Source organism: Heterodontus francisci, chromosome 25, assembly GCF_036365525.1.
Source record: "Heterodontus francisci isolate sHetFra1 chromosome 25, sHetFra1.hap1, whole genome shotgun sequence".
In the NCBI taxonomy this organism is placed as follows: Eukaryota; Metazoa; Chordata; class Chondrichthyes; order Heterodontiformes; family Heterodontidae; genus Heterodontus; species Heterodontus francisci.
In genome coordinates, this window is record NC_090395.1 from 59,795,235 (window position 1) to 59,808,554 (window position 13,320).

The window sequence follows — 13,320 nt, forward strand, 5'->3', positions numbered from 1 at the left end:
CAACAGGCCACATAAACCTTGGCTTATATTCCCTTTAGAAGATTGAAGGCTGATCTGACCAAGGTGCCTAAAATGGGAAAGGGATTCGATAGAGTACTCAGAGAAGATTTCAAAATAAGGGGGCACAAATTTAAAATTAGAGTTAGGCCATTCAGGAGTAAAATCAGGAAACACCTTTCCCGACAAAGCAATCTGGAACTCTCTCCACAAAAGGCCAGAATGTTGGGTCAATTTAAGTTTTCAAGATTTAAACAGGCGGGTAAAGAGATCTGAGGGACAGATCAGCTATGATCTGATGGAATGATAGAACAGGCTCGAGGGGCGGAATGGCCTACCCCTGTTCCTATGAAACTGAACAGTGTCATTTTTATTTTCAAATCTACTTTGAGCAAAAACTGATCCATTGATGCTAAAACAGTAACAATTATAGTCAAATGCTGCCTTAATGGTTTATATGATTCAAAGTAAGTGTTTTAGTGAATGATAGGGAGAGCTGCAGTCTGGCGCTGTGCAGGGTCTGCATTGTGACTGGTTTACAGATAGAACTGCAGTGCAGGGAATCAATTCAGTTGGTGAACACGTCAGTAGCAACTTCTCATTCTGATGATCAAAGTCCTTAGCCATGAAGCCCAGTAGTGATTTGAATAAACCACTTTGACAGGAGAATTCCACAAGATACTTGATCTACAGCAAGAAAAACATTACCAAAAAAAATTATATGGGGTAGAAAATTCAGGTGTGCTCATTGCAAGGGATGCAGGGCACGAGCTCTACACCTGAATGCTGAGCTGCCCCCGCCACCACCCCACCTTCAACCCACTCGAAAAGGAAGCTGCGGAGTCAATGAAAATCAGGAAATTGAGGGCTAGAAGTCAGGAGATCACAGGCCAGGAGTTGGGACGGGGGACACTGGCCGAATTGGAGACCAGGAGTTGGGATATAGGAGGGTGGGGCGAGGCTAGCAGTGGCAATCGGGGAGTTATGGGGAATTGGTGGTTGGTGGTTGGCACAGACTTGGTGGGCCGAAGGGCCTGTTTCAGTGCTGTATCTCTCAATGACTAATGCATTTGAGCTGCGGTCCCCATTCTTTTACTGTCGGTTTGGGAAAAACACTCCTGCTCTCAACAGCTCCACATTCAGGTCAGTAAACTTCAAAAACTTTTTGAAAGCTGGCTGTCCCAGATCTGGTTTTACAGAGGCAACCCAATCTTGCAGTGGGGACCTCAAACAAGCGTTAGGCACCTTATTTGCAATATGAAAGGGGCATAGGCACGGTATATTTTTCCTTTCCCAATAGGACAGCTAGCGTACTTGCAGATGGAAATGTTTGCCGTTTCCTACCTGCAAAATTGGGGCCTTAATAGACTGTTTGGTGCCTGATAAATGGCCAAAGTTATAGGCCTGTATATCCCTGATCACTGAACCCATGCAAAAGTTAAATGGTATTCCTATAAAAAATTTGATGATATTGGGCAACATAACAGATCATTCCCTTGGCAGTCCCTCTTCAGTTTAACACAGCATTTTGAAGTTAAATCAGGAGTTCACATTGAAGCATTAGCAAGCATCCCTTTGCCACACAATGTCTTGTTATCCTTTATGTTTTCAGTGTTTTTACTGTGCCGCTCTCGAGGCGCATTGCATTTCATAGAATCATAGAAATTTACAGCACGGAAGGAGACCATTCAGCCCATCGTGTCTATGCCAGCCCAGAAACAGCCATCTGCCTCATCCCACTTTCCAGCTCTTGGTCTGTAGCCTTGTAGGTTACGGCACTTCAAGTACATATGCAAGTATTTTTTAAATGTAATGAGGGTTTCTGCCTCTACCACACTTCCAGGTAGAGAGTTCCTGATCCCCACCACCCTCTGGGTAAAAACATTTCCCCTCAAATCCCCTCGAAACCTTCTACCTCTTATCCTAAATCTATGCTCCCTGTTTATGGACCCCTCAAACCAGGGGAATAGGGCCTTCCTACCCACTCGATCGAGACCCCTCGTAATTTTATACATTTCAATTAGGTCTCCTCTCAGCATTTCTGCACAGATTTTAAGTTTTCCTATCTTCTGGCTGATTTATTCAATGGATCTAGCAGATGCCTATTGCTGCTGTTCTTGAATCTGAGCCAGGCAATGTTTCAGGTGTACAATTATTTTGTGATTACCGATGGGGATCCTACATATGCATATGCTAGGGAAGTACTGGGAACTGAAGTTCTTGTTGATTTATATTACTCTGGGAAGCAGAAGCCCATAACAGCTAACCAGGTGGACTTGCAGGAAATGTAGGTTGAGCTGAGTAGAACACCAAGACCATTTTGAACCACTTGGTCCTGCAGCTAGTAAAGCTTGTTACCTGGTTAGTGGGATAATCATACATAAAAGAGTTGGGGGAGGGCAGGGGAGACATTTAAGCAATTCCACTATTTGGAGTGAGGTAAGGAAGACAGGACATAGCCTACGTCCCAAAAATTTGGAAGGGGGGGGCATGTGCTCCTCAATCTTTATCCCCTCTCCCCTTCAATAGTTGCATCTATGTAACTTCTCTTTGACCAAGGTGTGGTCACCCATCCTCCTATCCCCATATCATTTTGTTTGGTACTCACGACTGTGAAGCACCTTGGGAAGCTTTGCTACATTAAAGGCACTATTTGTAAATGCAAGTTGTTGTAAGAAGGTGTACAGATTTTAATGATAGTGATGACACTCCTTACCCTGTTTCACGAGGGCCTCCCTTCCCCTCAGGTGGAGGTTAATGTTGAGGAACCATAAGATGAACAGAGGAAATGTGCCACAAATGAGATAAAACTTAAATAAAGGATGACTTTTGAGATTTTTCCAATAATGCAAAATATTTAAAAAGCATTGCAACCTACCTTTAATGCATCTCCCTCATCTCTTTCCATCACCTTCAGAATGACTGCTGCTGGTATTATGAGACCTTGACAGTAGCCGATTCTCTTATTCCAGTGAGCATAGGCTAGTAAGAGTCGTTTCAGTGCACTGTGGAATGGTTCTACATCAGGGCCACTGTACAAGTTTGAGCTGGACTGACGCAGATCCTTAAAATAAGAATCCATGGAAAAGAAAATCAGATTTTTCTTTGGGCTTTTACAAGCCAACACATTTATCTCATCACATTTATTAGATGTGTTTCCTTTGCCTTAATCCAAATAATACAACAGTTTTTAGTGAATCCAAAGCTAGTTTAGATACTCTATCTGTTCCCAATGCTGCTCTACACTCTCCTGCAGGTTTGTCAAGCTGTTGAAATAGCCCGTGGACCACAACCTGCATAGATGAAGGTGAACTCTCCATAACCATGCTTATACATTTCTACAAAGCTTGAACTTGAAGGAGTGAGATTTTGTACCATATAAAGTGCAATGTGAAAATAAATGGACTGTATGCAGTGCTGAGGAAGCAATGTAGCACAAAGAACAGATTACGCTGAAAGTATACACAGATCCGAAATGTTAATCTGTCTCTTTTATTTTCAGAGCCTGCTGTGTATTTCTAATGTTTTTTTTGCTTTTATTTCTTCTTTACAGCCTCTGTACTTTTAATTTTCATCTGCATTCATAGAGTCATTGACTTTTACAGCACAGAAACAGGCCCTTCGGCCCATCGTGTCTGTGCTGGCCATCAAACACCGAACTATTCTAATCCCATTTTCCAGCACTTGGCCCATAGCTTTGCATACTATGGTGTTTCAAGTGCTCATCTAAATATTTCTTAAATGTTGTGAGGGTTCCTGCCTCTATCACCTTTTTAGGCAGTGCGTTCAAGATTCCAACCACCCTCTGGGAGAACAAATTTTTCCTCAAATCCCCTTTAAACCTCCTGCCCCTTACCTTAAATCTATGCCCCCTGGTTATTGACCCCTCCGCTAAGAGAAAAAGTTTCTTCCTATCTAACCTATCAATGCCCCTCATTATTTTGTATACCTCAATCATGTCCTTCCTCAGCCTTCTCTGCTCTAAGGAAAACAACCCTAGCCTATCCAGTCTCTCTTCATAACTGAAATGCTCCAGCCCATGCGACATCCTGGTGAATCTCCTCTGCATCCTCTCCAGTGCAATCACATCCTTCCTATAGTGTGGTGACCAGAACTGTACACAGTATTCCAGTAGTGGCCAAACTAGCATTTTATACAGCTCCATCATAACCTCCCTGCTCTTATATTCTATGCCTCAGCTAATAAAGGCAAGTATCCCATATGCCTTCCTAACCACCTTATCTACCTGTGCTGCTGCCTTCAGTGATCTATGGACAAGTACACCAAGGTCCCTCTAACCCCCTGTACTTCCTAGTGTCCTACCATCCATTGTATATTCCCTTGTCTTGTTAGTCCTCCCAAAATGTATCACCTCACACTCCTCAGGATTAAATTCCATTTGCCACTGCTCCACCCATCTTATCAGCCCATCTTTCTTCCTCACTATTTAAGACACCACCAATTTTCATGTCATCTGTGAACTTACTGATCATACCTCCTATATTCACGTCTAAATCATTAACGTACACTACAAACAGAAAGGATCTCAGCACCGATCCTTGTGGTACACCACTGGTCACAGGCTTCCAATCGCAAAAACAACCCTCGACCATCACCCTCTGCCTCCTGCCACTAAGCCAATTTTGGATCCAATTTGCCAAATTGCCCTGGATCCCATGGGCTCTTGCCTTCTTAACCAATCTCCCATGCGAGACCTTATCAAAAGCCTTACTTAAGTCTATGTAGACTACATCAACTGCTTTACCCTCATCTACACATCTAATCACCGCCTCGAAAAATTCAATCAAGTTAGTTAGACACGATCTCCCCCGATAAAGCCATGCTGACTATCCCTGATTAATCCCTGCCTCTCCAAGTGGAGATTAATCCTGTCCCTCAGAATTTTTTCCAATAGTTTCCTAACCACTGATGTTAGACTCACCGGCCTGTAATTACCTGGTTATCTCTACTACCCTTCTTGAATAATGGTACCACATTCGCTGTCCTCCAGTCCTCTGGTACCTCTCCAGAGAGGATTTGAAAATTTGTGTCAGAGCCCCTGCTATCTCTTCCCTTGCCTCACATAACAGCCTGGGATACATCTCATCTGGGCCTGGGGATTTATCCACTTATAAGCCTGCTAAAACAGCTAATACTTCCTCCCTTTCAATGTTAATATGTCAAGTATATCACAATCCCCCTCCCTGATCTCTACACCTACATCCTCCTTCTCCATAGTGAACACAGATGAAAAGTAATCATTTGAAACCCCACCTATGTCCTCCAGCTCCACACACACATTGCCACTTTGGTCCCTCATGGGCCCTACTCTTTCCCTGGTTATCCTCTTGCCCTTGATATACATAAAACACCTTAGGATTTTCCTTTATCTTGCCCGCCAGTGTTTTTTCATGTCCCCTCTTCGCTCTCCGAATTACTTTTTTAAGTCCCCCTTACACTTTCTATACTCCTCTAGGGCCTCTGATGTTTTCAGCGCTCTGAATCTGCCATAAGCCTCCTTTTTTTCCCTGATCCAATCCTCTATATCCCTTGACATCCAGGGTTCCCTGGACTTGTTGGTCCTACCATTCACCTTAACGGATACATGTTGGCTCTGTACTCTCACTATTTCCTCTTTGAATGACTCCCACTGGTCTGATGTAGACTTTCCTACAAGTAGCTGCTCCCAGTCCACTTTGGCCAGATCCTGTTTTATCATATTGAAATTGGCCTTCCCCCAATTCAGTACCTTTATTTCCGGTCTGTCCGTCTTTGTCCTTTTCCATAACTACCTTAAATCTCACAGAGTTATGGTTACTATCCCCGTAATGCTCCCCCACTGACACTTCTACCACTTTTCCGGCTTCATTCCCTAGGTTTAGGTCCAGTACTGCCCCTTCTCTTGTAGGACTTTCTACGTACTGGCTCAAAAAGATCTCCTGTTTGCATTTTAAGGATTCCGCCCCCTTTAAGCCGTTTGCACTAAGACTATCCCAGTTGATATTGGGGAAGTTGAAATTCCCTACTATTATCACCCTATTATTTTTACACCTCTCTGAGATTTTCCCACGTGTCTGCTCCTCTATCTCTGCAGTACATTGAGTCTTGTGCTCTCACAGAGTCACAACAGCACAGAAGGAGGCTATTTGGCCCATCAAGTCCATGTCGGCTCTCTGTTAACCAATCCAGTCAGTGCCATTCCCCCACTCTATCCCCGTAGTCCCGAAAGTTTATTTTCCTCAAGTGTCCATCCAATTTCCTTTTAAAATCATTGATTATCTCCGCTTCCACCACCCTCATAGACAGCGAATTCTTGGTCATTACCACACTCACTGTGTAAAAGATTTCTTCCTCACATTCCCCCAGCATCTCCTGCCCAAATTCTTAAATCTGTATCCCCTAGTCCTTTTACCATCAGCTAATGAGAAAAGTTTTTCTTTGTCTACCTTATCTAAACCTGTCATAGTTTTGTATACCTCTATCAAATCTCCCCTCAGTCCCCTTTGTTCTAAGGAGAACAACCCCAGCTTCTTAACCTTGTAGATACAATCCCTCATCCATGGAACCATTTTGATAAATCTCCTCTGCAGCCTCACACCCTTTCTAAAGTGTGGTGACCAGAACTGGAAGACTCCAGTTGTGTTCTAACCAGAGCTTTATAAAGGTTCAGCATAACTTCCCTGCTTTTGTACTCAATACCTGTAAACTGATGCAGACTGGTGGAAAATAATCTATGTCAATGGGATTTATCTTTGTGGGGGAAAATGTATTATCAACGATGAGAGTGTTCATTTTAACCTTGTAAGGCATGTTCCTTTAATTGAGCCACTATGAGCATCAGAGTCGTTCAGCATGAGCTGCAGCTTCCCCAGGGCACTGCAGTTACCATAGCGACCGTATAGAAACATCTGCCTTTTTTATGACTGTAGGAAACAGAGCAATCTTTTGATATATTATCAGGTCAGCTAACAGAAGTGGTAGATCGGTGCACTTCATAGAATCATAGCAGGAGATCATTTGGCCCATCATGAAATGCCAGCTCTTTGAAAAAGCTGCCCAATTTAGTCCCACCTTTCTCCTCATAACCCTCTTAGTTAAATAGAATCATAGAATCACCGCTTGTGGTGGAAAGTTGATAATAATGATTATTTAACAAAACGCAGCTATGCCAGAGTGAAATGAAAGCCTAATACACTCAAGTACAAATAAAGCAAAATACAATTGTCTACCAGCTGGCCCTAAAATCCTCAATGACATACAATTCATCAAAGGCAGCTTTATTCATCTGAGCGCCTGTCACATAATGCTGAAGGTTATAAAGAAAAATTAATGTGCATGTACAGATGCTTCACAATCCTCTCTTATTGTCATAGGGTAAAACTGCTGACAACAGACATTTTGATGCGAAGTACTGCGGATGCTGGAAATTTGAACTGCGAACAGAAAATGCTGGAAATGCTCTCCAAGTCAGGCACCATCTGCGGACGGAGTAAATTTTTCGAGTCAGTGATCTTTTGGTTCTGACACAAAGTCACCGACCTGAAACGTTAACACTGTTTCTCTCCCTCCACAGATGATACTTGACCCGCTGAGTATTTCCAGCATTTTCTGATTAGATTTTAATGATAAGATTCCCCTGTAGCGGCATCAAGCAGTTCCATCAGAAGGTAATATAGGCCACAGTCCACTGCCTTCTGATTGAAGTTTCACTTTGTCATTGAAAATGTCACCAAAGATCACAGCAACTTTAAAGCATAAAACAGGAGTAAGGGGGCCTGAGAGACACAGGTAAATGTCAGCAAATGTACAGACACCTGTTTTTATAACATTTATAATTACACAGTTTAGTATTACAAGTCATTTATGGCATAGGAGGAGGTCATTCGGCCCATCGAGTCCATACCAGCTCTCCGCGGAGCATTCCAGTCAGTCCCACTCCCCCACTCAATCCCCATAGCCCTACAAGTCTAGGCCTATATTCACTAGAGTTGAGATGAATGAGAGGGGATCTCATAGAAATCTATAAAATTCTAACAGGACTAGGCAGGCTAGATGCAGGGAGGATGTTCCCGATGGCTGGGGAGTCCAGAACCAGGGGTCACAGTCTCAGAATATGGGGGTATGCCATTTAGAACCGAGATAAGAAATCTCTTCTCTCAGAGGGTGGTGAACCTGTGGAATTCTCTACCGCAGAAGGCAGTGGAAGCCAAACTATTAAATATATTCAAGAAGGAGATAGATATATTTCTCAATGCCAAAGGGATCAAGGGATATGGGGAGAAAGCAGGAACAGGGTGCTGAATTAGACGATCAGTCATGATCTTTTTTGAATGGCGGAGCAGGCCCGAAGGGCCGAATGGCCTACTCCTGCTCTTATTTTCTTTGTTTCTATGTTTCTATTTCCTTCAAGTGCCCATCCAAGTGTCCAAAATTGAAAATATAATAAAATTCACTCTTACAAAAATTCCTTTTTATGACTTACTAGCATCTGAACAATGTGCTTTCCAGCACTGAAATTAATGTACTAGCCTGCTTTCTAAAAGTGTAAGAGGCGTTTCCTGGTATCTTCAAATCCCCAAAAAATAAAGAAACCTGGAAAACTAATCAGTCAGTAAGAGCTGCAAACTGAACCTAATAATTCATAATGATGAGAAGTACAGTTATAGCACATCATCACAAATTCTGCCGTTGTGATCTTTGTTTTTACACTTGGCTCTGATGCTGAGATGAGCATTGTTGAAGTGAAGGATGTCCAAACTTTATAATATGAACTCTTCCTGAGAAGAATTAGTTTACCAATTCCCAGGAGATTTTTTTTCCAGTACTTGGAGTACTGGGTACAATTCTGGTCGCCATGTTATAAAAAGGATATAGAGGCACTGGAGAGGATACAAAAATGATTTACAAGGATGGTATTAGAAATGCAAGGTTATACCTATCAGGAAAGAATTAAACAAAAGGCTGCATTGGCTGACAACACAGCCACTAGGTGGTGCTGCACTGGCACATGCGCAAATTCAGCCTGTTCAACTAAAATGTCATAGTCAGCGATGTTCAAAAAGCTGCCAGGACTAAAGATGGTGCTGCTCAAATAATCACACAAAGGCAACGTAAACACATGGCAGCACACAATGGTCGGAGAGATCGGCTGGCTGGGGAATGGCCGGAGACAGTGGGTGGGGAATGGCTGGAGAGAGTGGGCAGGGGGGTGTGGAATGGCTGGAGAGAGCGGGTGGGGAGGTGGGGAATGGCTGGAGAGAGCGGGTGGGGAGGTGGGGAATGGCCGGAGAGAGCAGGCGGGGGGGGGGGAGGGGGGGTCCGGAGGGGGGGGGGGGGGGGGTGGGGGGGGAAGGAAAGAGGGGGCGGGCGGGGGGCCGGAGACAGCAGTGGGGGGGGGCAGGAAGAGAGCGCACCTGCCACCACCAAGGTCTTCGTCCGCTCCCTCCCTGCTTCCGCCCCCACCGCTCTCTTCCTACCCCCACCCCACCGCTCTCTCCCTCCCTCCCCCGCTCTCTCCCCTCCCCCCCCGCTCTCTCCCCCACACCCCGCGCTCTCCCAGCTTCTCCGCTTGCTCTCTCTCCCACAATCTGCGCATGTGCGCAGGTTGGCGCAATCGGATGACGTCCCCGCTGGCTGCGCTGTCAAGAATCACTTTGTAAACAAAAATGCATGAGAACAATAGTTCCCTGGTGCATTGTCCATGGCAATGCCTCGACCAATCAGAGACAACTTGCCAACTGATAAGCACCCATTTCTCATGCAGTATAAATTGTTGCTCCCTTTGAAATTTGGCATTCTTGCATCTGGCCTGATGAGTGCAAGGCGAAAAGCTTCAACAGCATGTCTCTTTTTTCAGTAATACTCAAGTTCTGTACGACCAGGCGACAATAAAGATGGTTATATTATTGTTGGCTTATGTAAAACAGTGCAACCCCAGGACATTTCTATTGAAGAGCAGAAGCTTGACTGGACTAGCCATAACAACATCACGATTACAAAAGCAGGCCAGGGACTGGATACTCTACAGCATGTGACTCCTCAATGCTTCTCTAAGATCTACATTAGAAGTATGGAACGATCACCATTTTGCTGGGTGAGTGCAACCACAACAAAACTCTTGAAGCTTTACATCATCCAGGACAAAACAGTCCACTTCACAGAATCACAGAAATATACAGTAAAAAGGGAGACCATTCGGCCCATCATGCCTGTGCTGAATTTTTTGAAAAAGCAGTCATGCTTAGATCCACATTCCTGCTTTTTGCCTGTATCTCCGTAAGTTCCTCATCCTCAAATACCTGTGGAACTCTCTTTTAAAACTACTGATGAAATCAGCTTCCACCACCTTTACAGACTTGATAGACATTCCTGCCAGTGAACTCAATATCCACTCCCTCCACCACTGGCACATTGTGACTCCAGTATGTATTATCAATGCAGCAATTTTCCAGGTTTACCTCGATAACACTTGTTAGCCCCATGATCTCTTCTACTGAGAAGGCCAAGGGCTGCAATACCATGGGAACACCATTATGACTTGGACATTGCTTCATCATCTCTGGGATTCCTGGGATGGCGGGACTGACGTATGAGGAGAGATTGAGTCGTTTAGGATTATATTCGCTGGAGTTCAGAAGAGTGAGGGGGGATCTCATAGAAACCTGTAAAATTCTAACAGGACTTGACAGGGTAGATGCAGGAAGGATGTTCCCGATGGTGCAGTCCAGAACCAGGGGTCATAGTCTAAGGATACAGGGTAAACCTTTCAGGACTGAGATGAGGAGAAATTACTTCACCCAGAGAGTGGTGAGCCTGTGGAATTCGCTACCACAGAAAGCAGTTGAGGCCAAAACATTGTATGTTTTCAAGAAGGAGTTAGATATAGCTCTTGGGGCGAAAGTGATCAAAGGATATAGGGTGAAAGTGGAAACAGATTACTGAGTTGGATGATCAGCCATGATCATAATGAATGGCAGAGCAGGCTCGAAGGGCCGAATGGCCTACTCCTGCTCCTATTTTCTATCTCTGCATCAAAATCCTGGAATTCTCTACCTAACCCCATTGTGGGAGCACCATAGGCACAAGGACTGCAGGTTCACAGAGAAGGCCCACCATCAACTTCTCAAGGCAACTAGAGAAGAACAATAAATGCAACCTTTTGCCCGTATTGCTCACACTTTGATAACAAGTAAAAATGTATCAAATTCCCAAGTGGTTCAGGTTGCCTATTGCTCTGATTTTCCTTATATCTGCTGAGATGTTCCTTATTTCCACCCCCCCCCCCCCCCCATCTGATTTAAAATTCATGGGAGGTAACTTTCACCTTCACCACATGAGCAGTAAACTGGCAGAATGAATAGCTTGTCTGTTTTGGAACATGGCCGACTTTCATTCCCATTGAAGACGATGAACTGAAAATCGGGCAAATTCTAGAAAGGCAGTGCAATCCTCACCGGCAGTTTATTAATGACTGCCTTTGGTACATGAATTCAGAAACATACACGTGTGTTATACAGTCATAGAGAGATACAGCACTGAAACAGGCCCTTCGGCCCACCGAGTCTGTGCTGACCATCAACCACCCATTTATACTAATCCTACATTAATCCCATATTCCCTACCACATCCCCAGCATTCTCCTACCACCTACCTACACTAGGGGCAATTTACAATGGCCAATTTACCTATCAACCTGCAAGTCTTTGGCTGTGGGAGGAAACCAGAGCACCCGGCGGAAACCCACATGGTCACAGGGAGAACTTGCAAACTCCGCACAGGCAGTACCCAGAACTGAACCCGGGTCACTGGAGCTGTGATGCTAACCACTTTGCCACCCTTATAGCACTCTTCTGTGCAGTATAGCAGTACACCTAGCTACTATTTATTCTTGTGACGACAACATAACATTAGAGGTTAAAATAGGTCCTGCCTTTAATTTCAGGTCTCAGGTTAATTTAAATCCAATTCCAATTAATTTCACACTTGTGACTAGGGATTATGGCAAAGTGCAATTACTGATTCCTTACCTTGTCTATCTGGATTCCCAATGCATCCTCATCTAGGTTTCTTTGCTCATTAAGAAAAAAGTGCTTGGTTTTTTCCCAGTCAATGGAGATACTTTGAAGGTAATGGTCTGCCAACGTTACCCAGACCTACATTAGGGGATTGAATGAACAAGATTTTAACAAGCTGATAAAGTCATAGACACTAATACAGTACTGAGTTCTGAAACATTAATTCTGCTTCTCTCTCCGCAGATGCTGCCTGACTTGCTGATATTTCCAGCACTTTCTGTTTTTAATACAGTACTTCAGTTCCTTGGTGCTTAAAAAAATTGCTGCAGATTTTGTCTTCAAATAAGCTAATATTCGAGGCAGTAGAAGGCAGATCATCAGACAGAACCCATACAGGAACTGTGTTTGAAGTTTTTAAACTGTACACTCACAGGCAGAAAATAAGCATAATGATTAAATGGTGCACCTGTATCTTTTCAAAAAGATTGTTTTCTGCCCATAGATGATTGATTTATGTTTTCAGTTTTACAATGAGTGTTTTACAATAAGGCAGGTAAATTGCTCAGCCTATCACATTCAGTTGAGAATAGTGGTGGACAACCCAACAGTGCCATTCTCTAACTGGAGCACAGGAGATTCATGAGAGCAACAGTCATTGATTCTCCTTCCAATCTTGCCTATTCCTTCTGGAAAGGACAACTCTGAGATGTGGAATTCTACAAGTGACAACCAATGGATCGCCATGCTAATGAAGAATCTACCGGGAGCGGAGCAAAGGGAGCAGAGGCACATTGTAAAATACACCCAACACAGGCAAAAGTAGCTCAAATGGCAGGTAGCTCTTGATCGCAACCTCACTACAATTTGGCTTTCACTGATTTAACTCACCAATATATAAAGAACAACGGATACAAGTGAAACAGTATAAGGCCATCGGCTAATCAAGAGGGTCAGATAATCTCAAACTATGGGAGCAAAGCCAAGCAATTTGAGTGTCAGCCTGAACCTTGAGATTAGAAATCACTCTGCAGCCTCTGTTACCTCATGTAAACAATTGTAAATTTACCAGCTGGTTTCATTCAGTTTCTTGTCCAATTTTAGGCTTGTTGTGGCTTCCGGTGTGTTAACACACTATGTTGCTGATGGATGAAGATACTTGTACTGCAGGAATATGATTCTGATATACTTCATGCAACATTGCTCTCAAGGCACAACTTGCACTGATTACTGGAAAATTCTATGGGGTACGTTTTAATAAACAATAATTTTATATCTTTTCCCATTACCTTGCTTTAGTCAGGGTTAGAGC

The 13,320-nt window shown here is 43.7% G+C and overlaps 1 protein-coding gene across 1 annotated transcript in view; it reads right to left on the reverse strand.

Annotated features, from left to right (window-relative positions):
* Nucleotides 1-13,320, reverse strand: part of LOC137383906 (TBC1 domain family member 30-like) — a 110,841-nt gene that overhangs the window by 60,574 nt on the left and 36,947 nt on the right. The window contains exons 4-5 of the mRNA XM_068057287.1: nt 12,024-12,149; nt 2,876-3,061 (exon numbers count right to left, since the gene is read on the reverse strand). Coding sequence (XP_067913388.1) covers nt 2,876-3,061; nt 12,024-12,149 — 312 coding nt within the window. The remainder of the gene's footprint in view (nt 1-2,875; nt 3,062-12,023; nt 12,150-13,320) is intronic.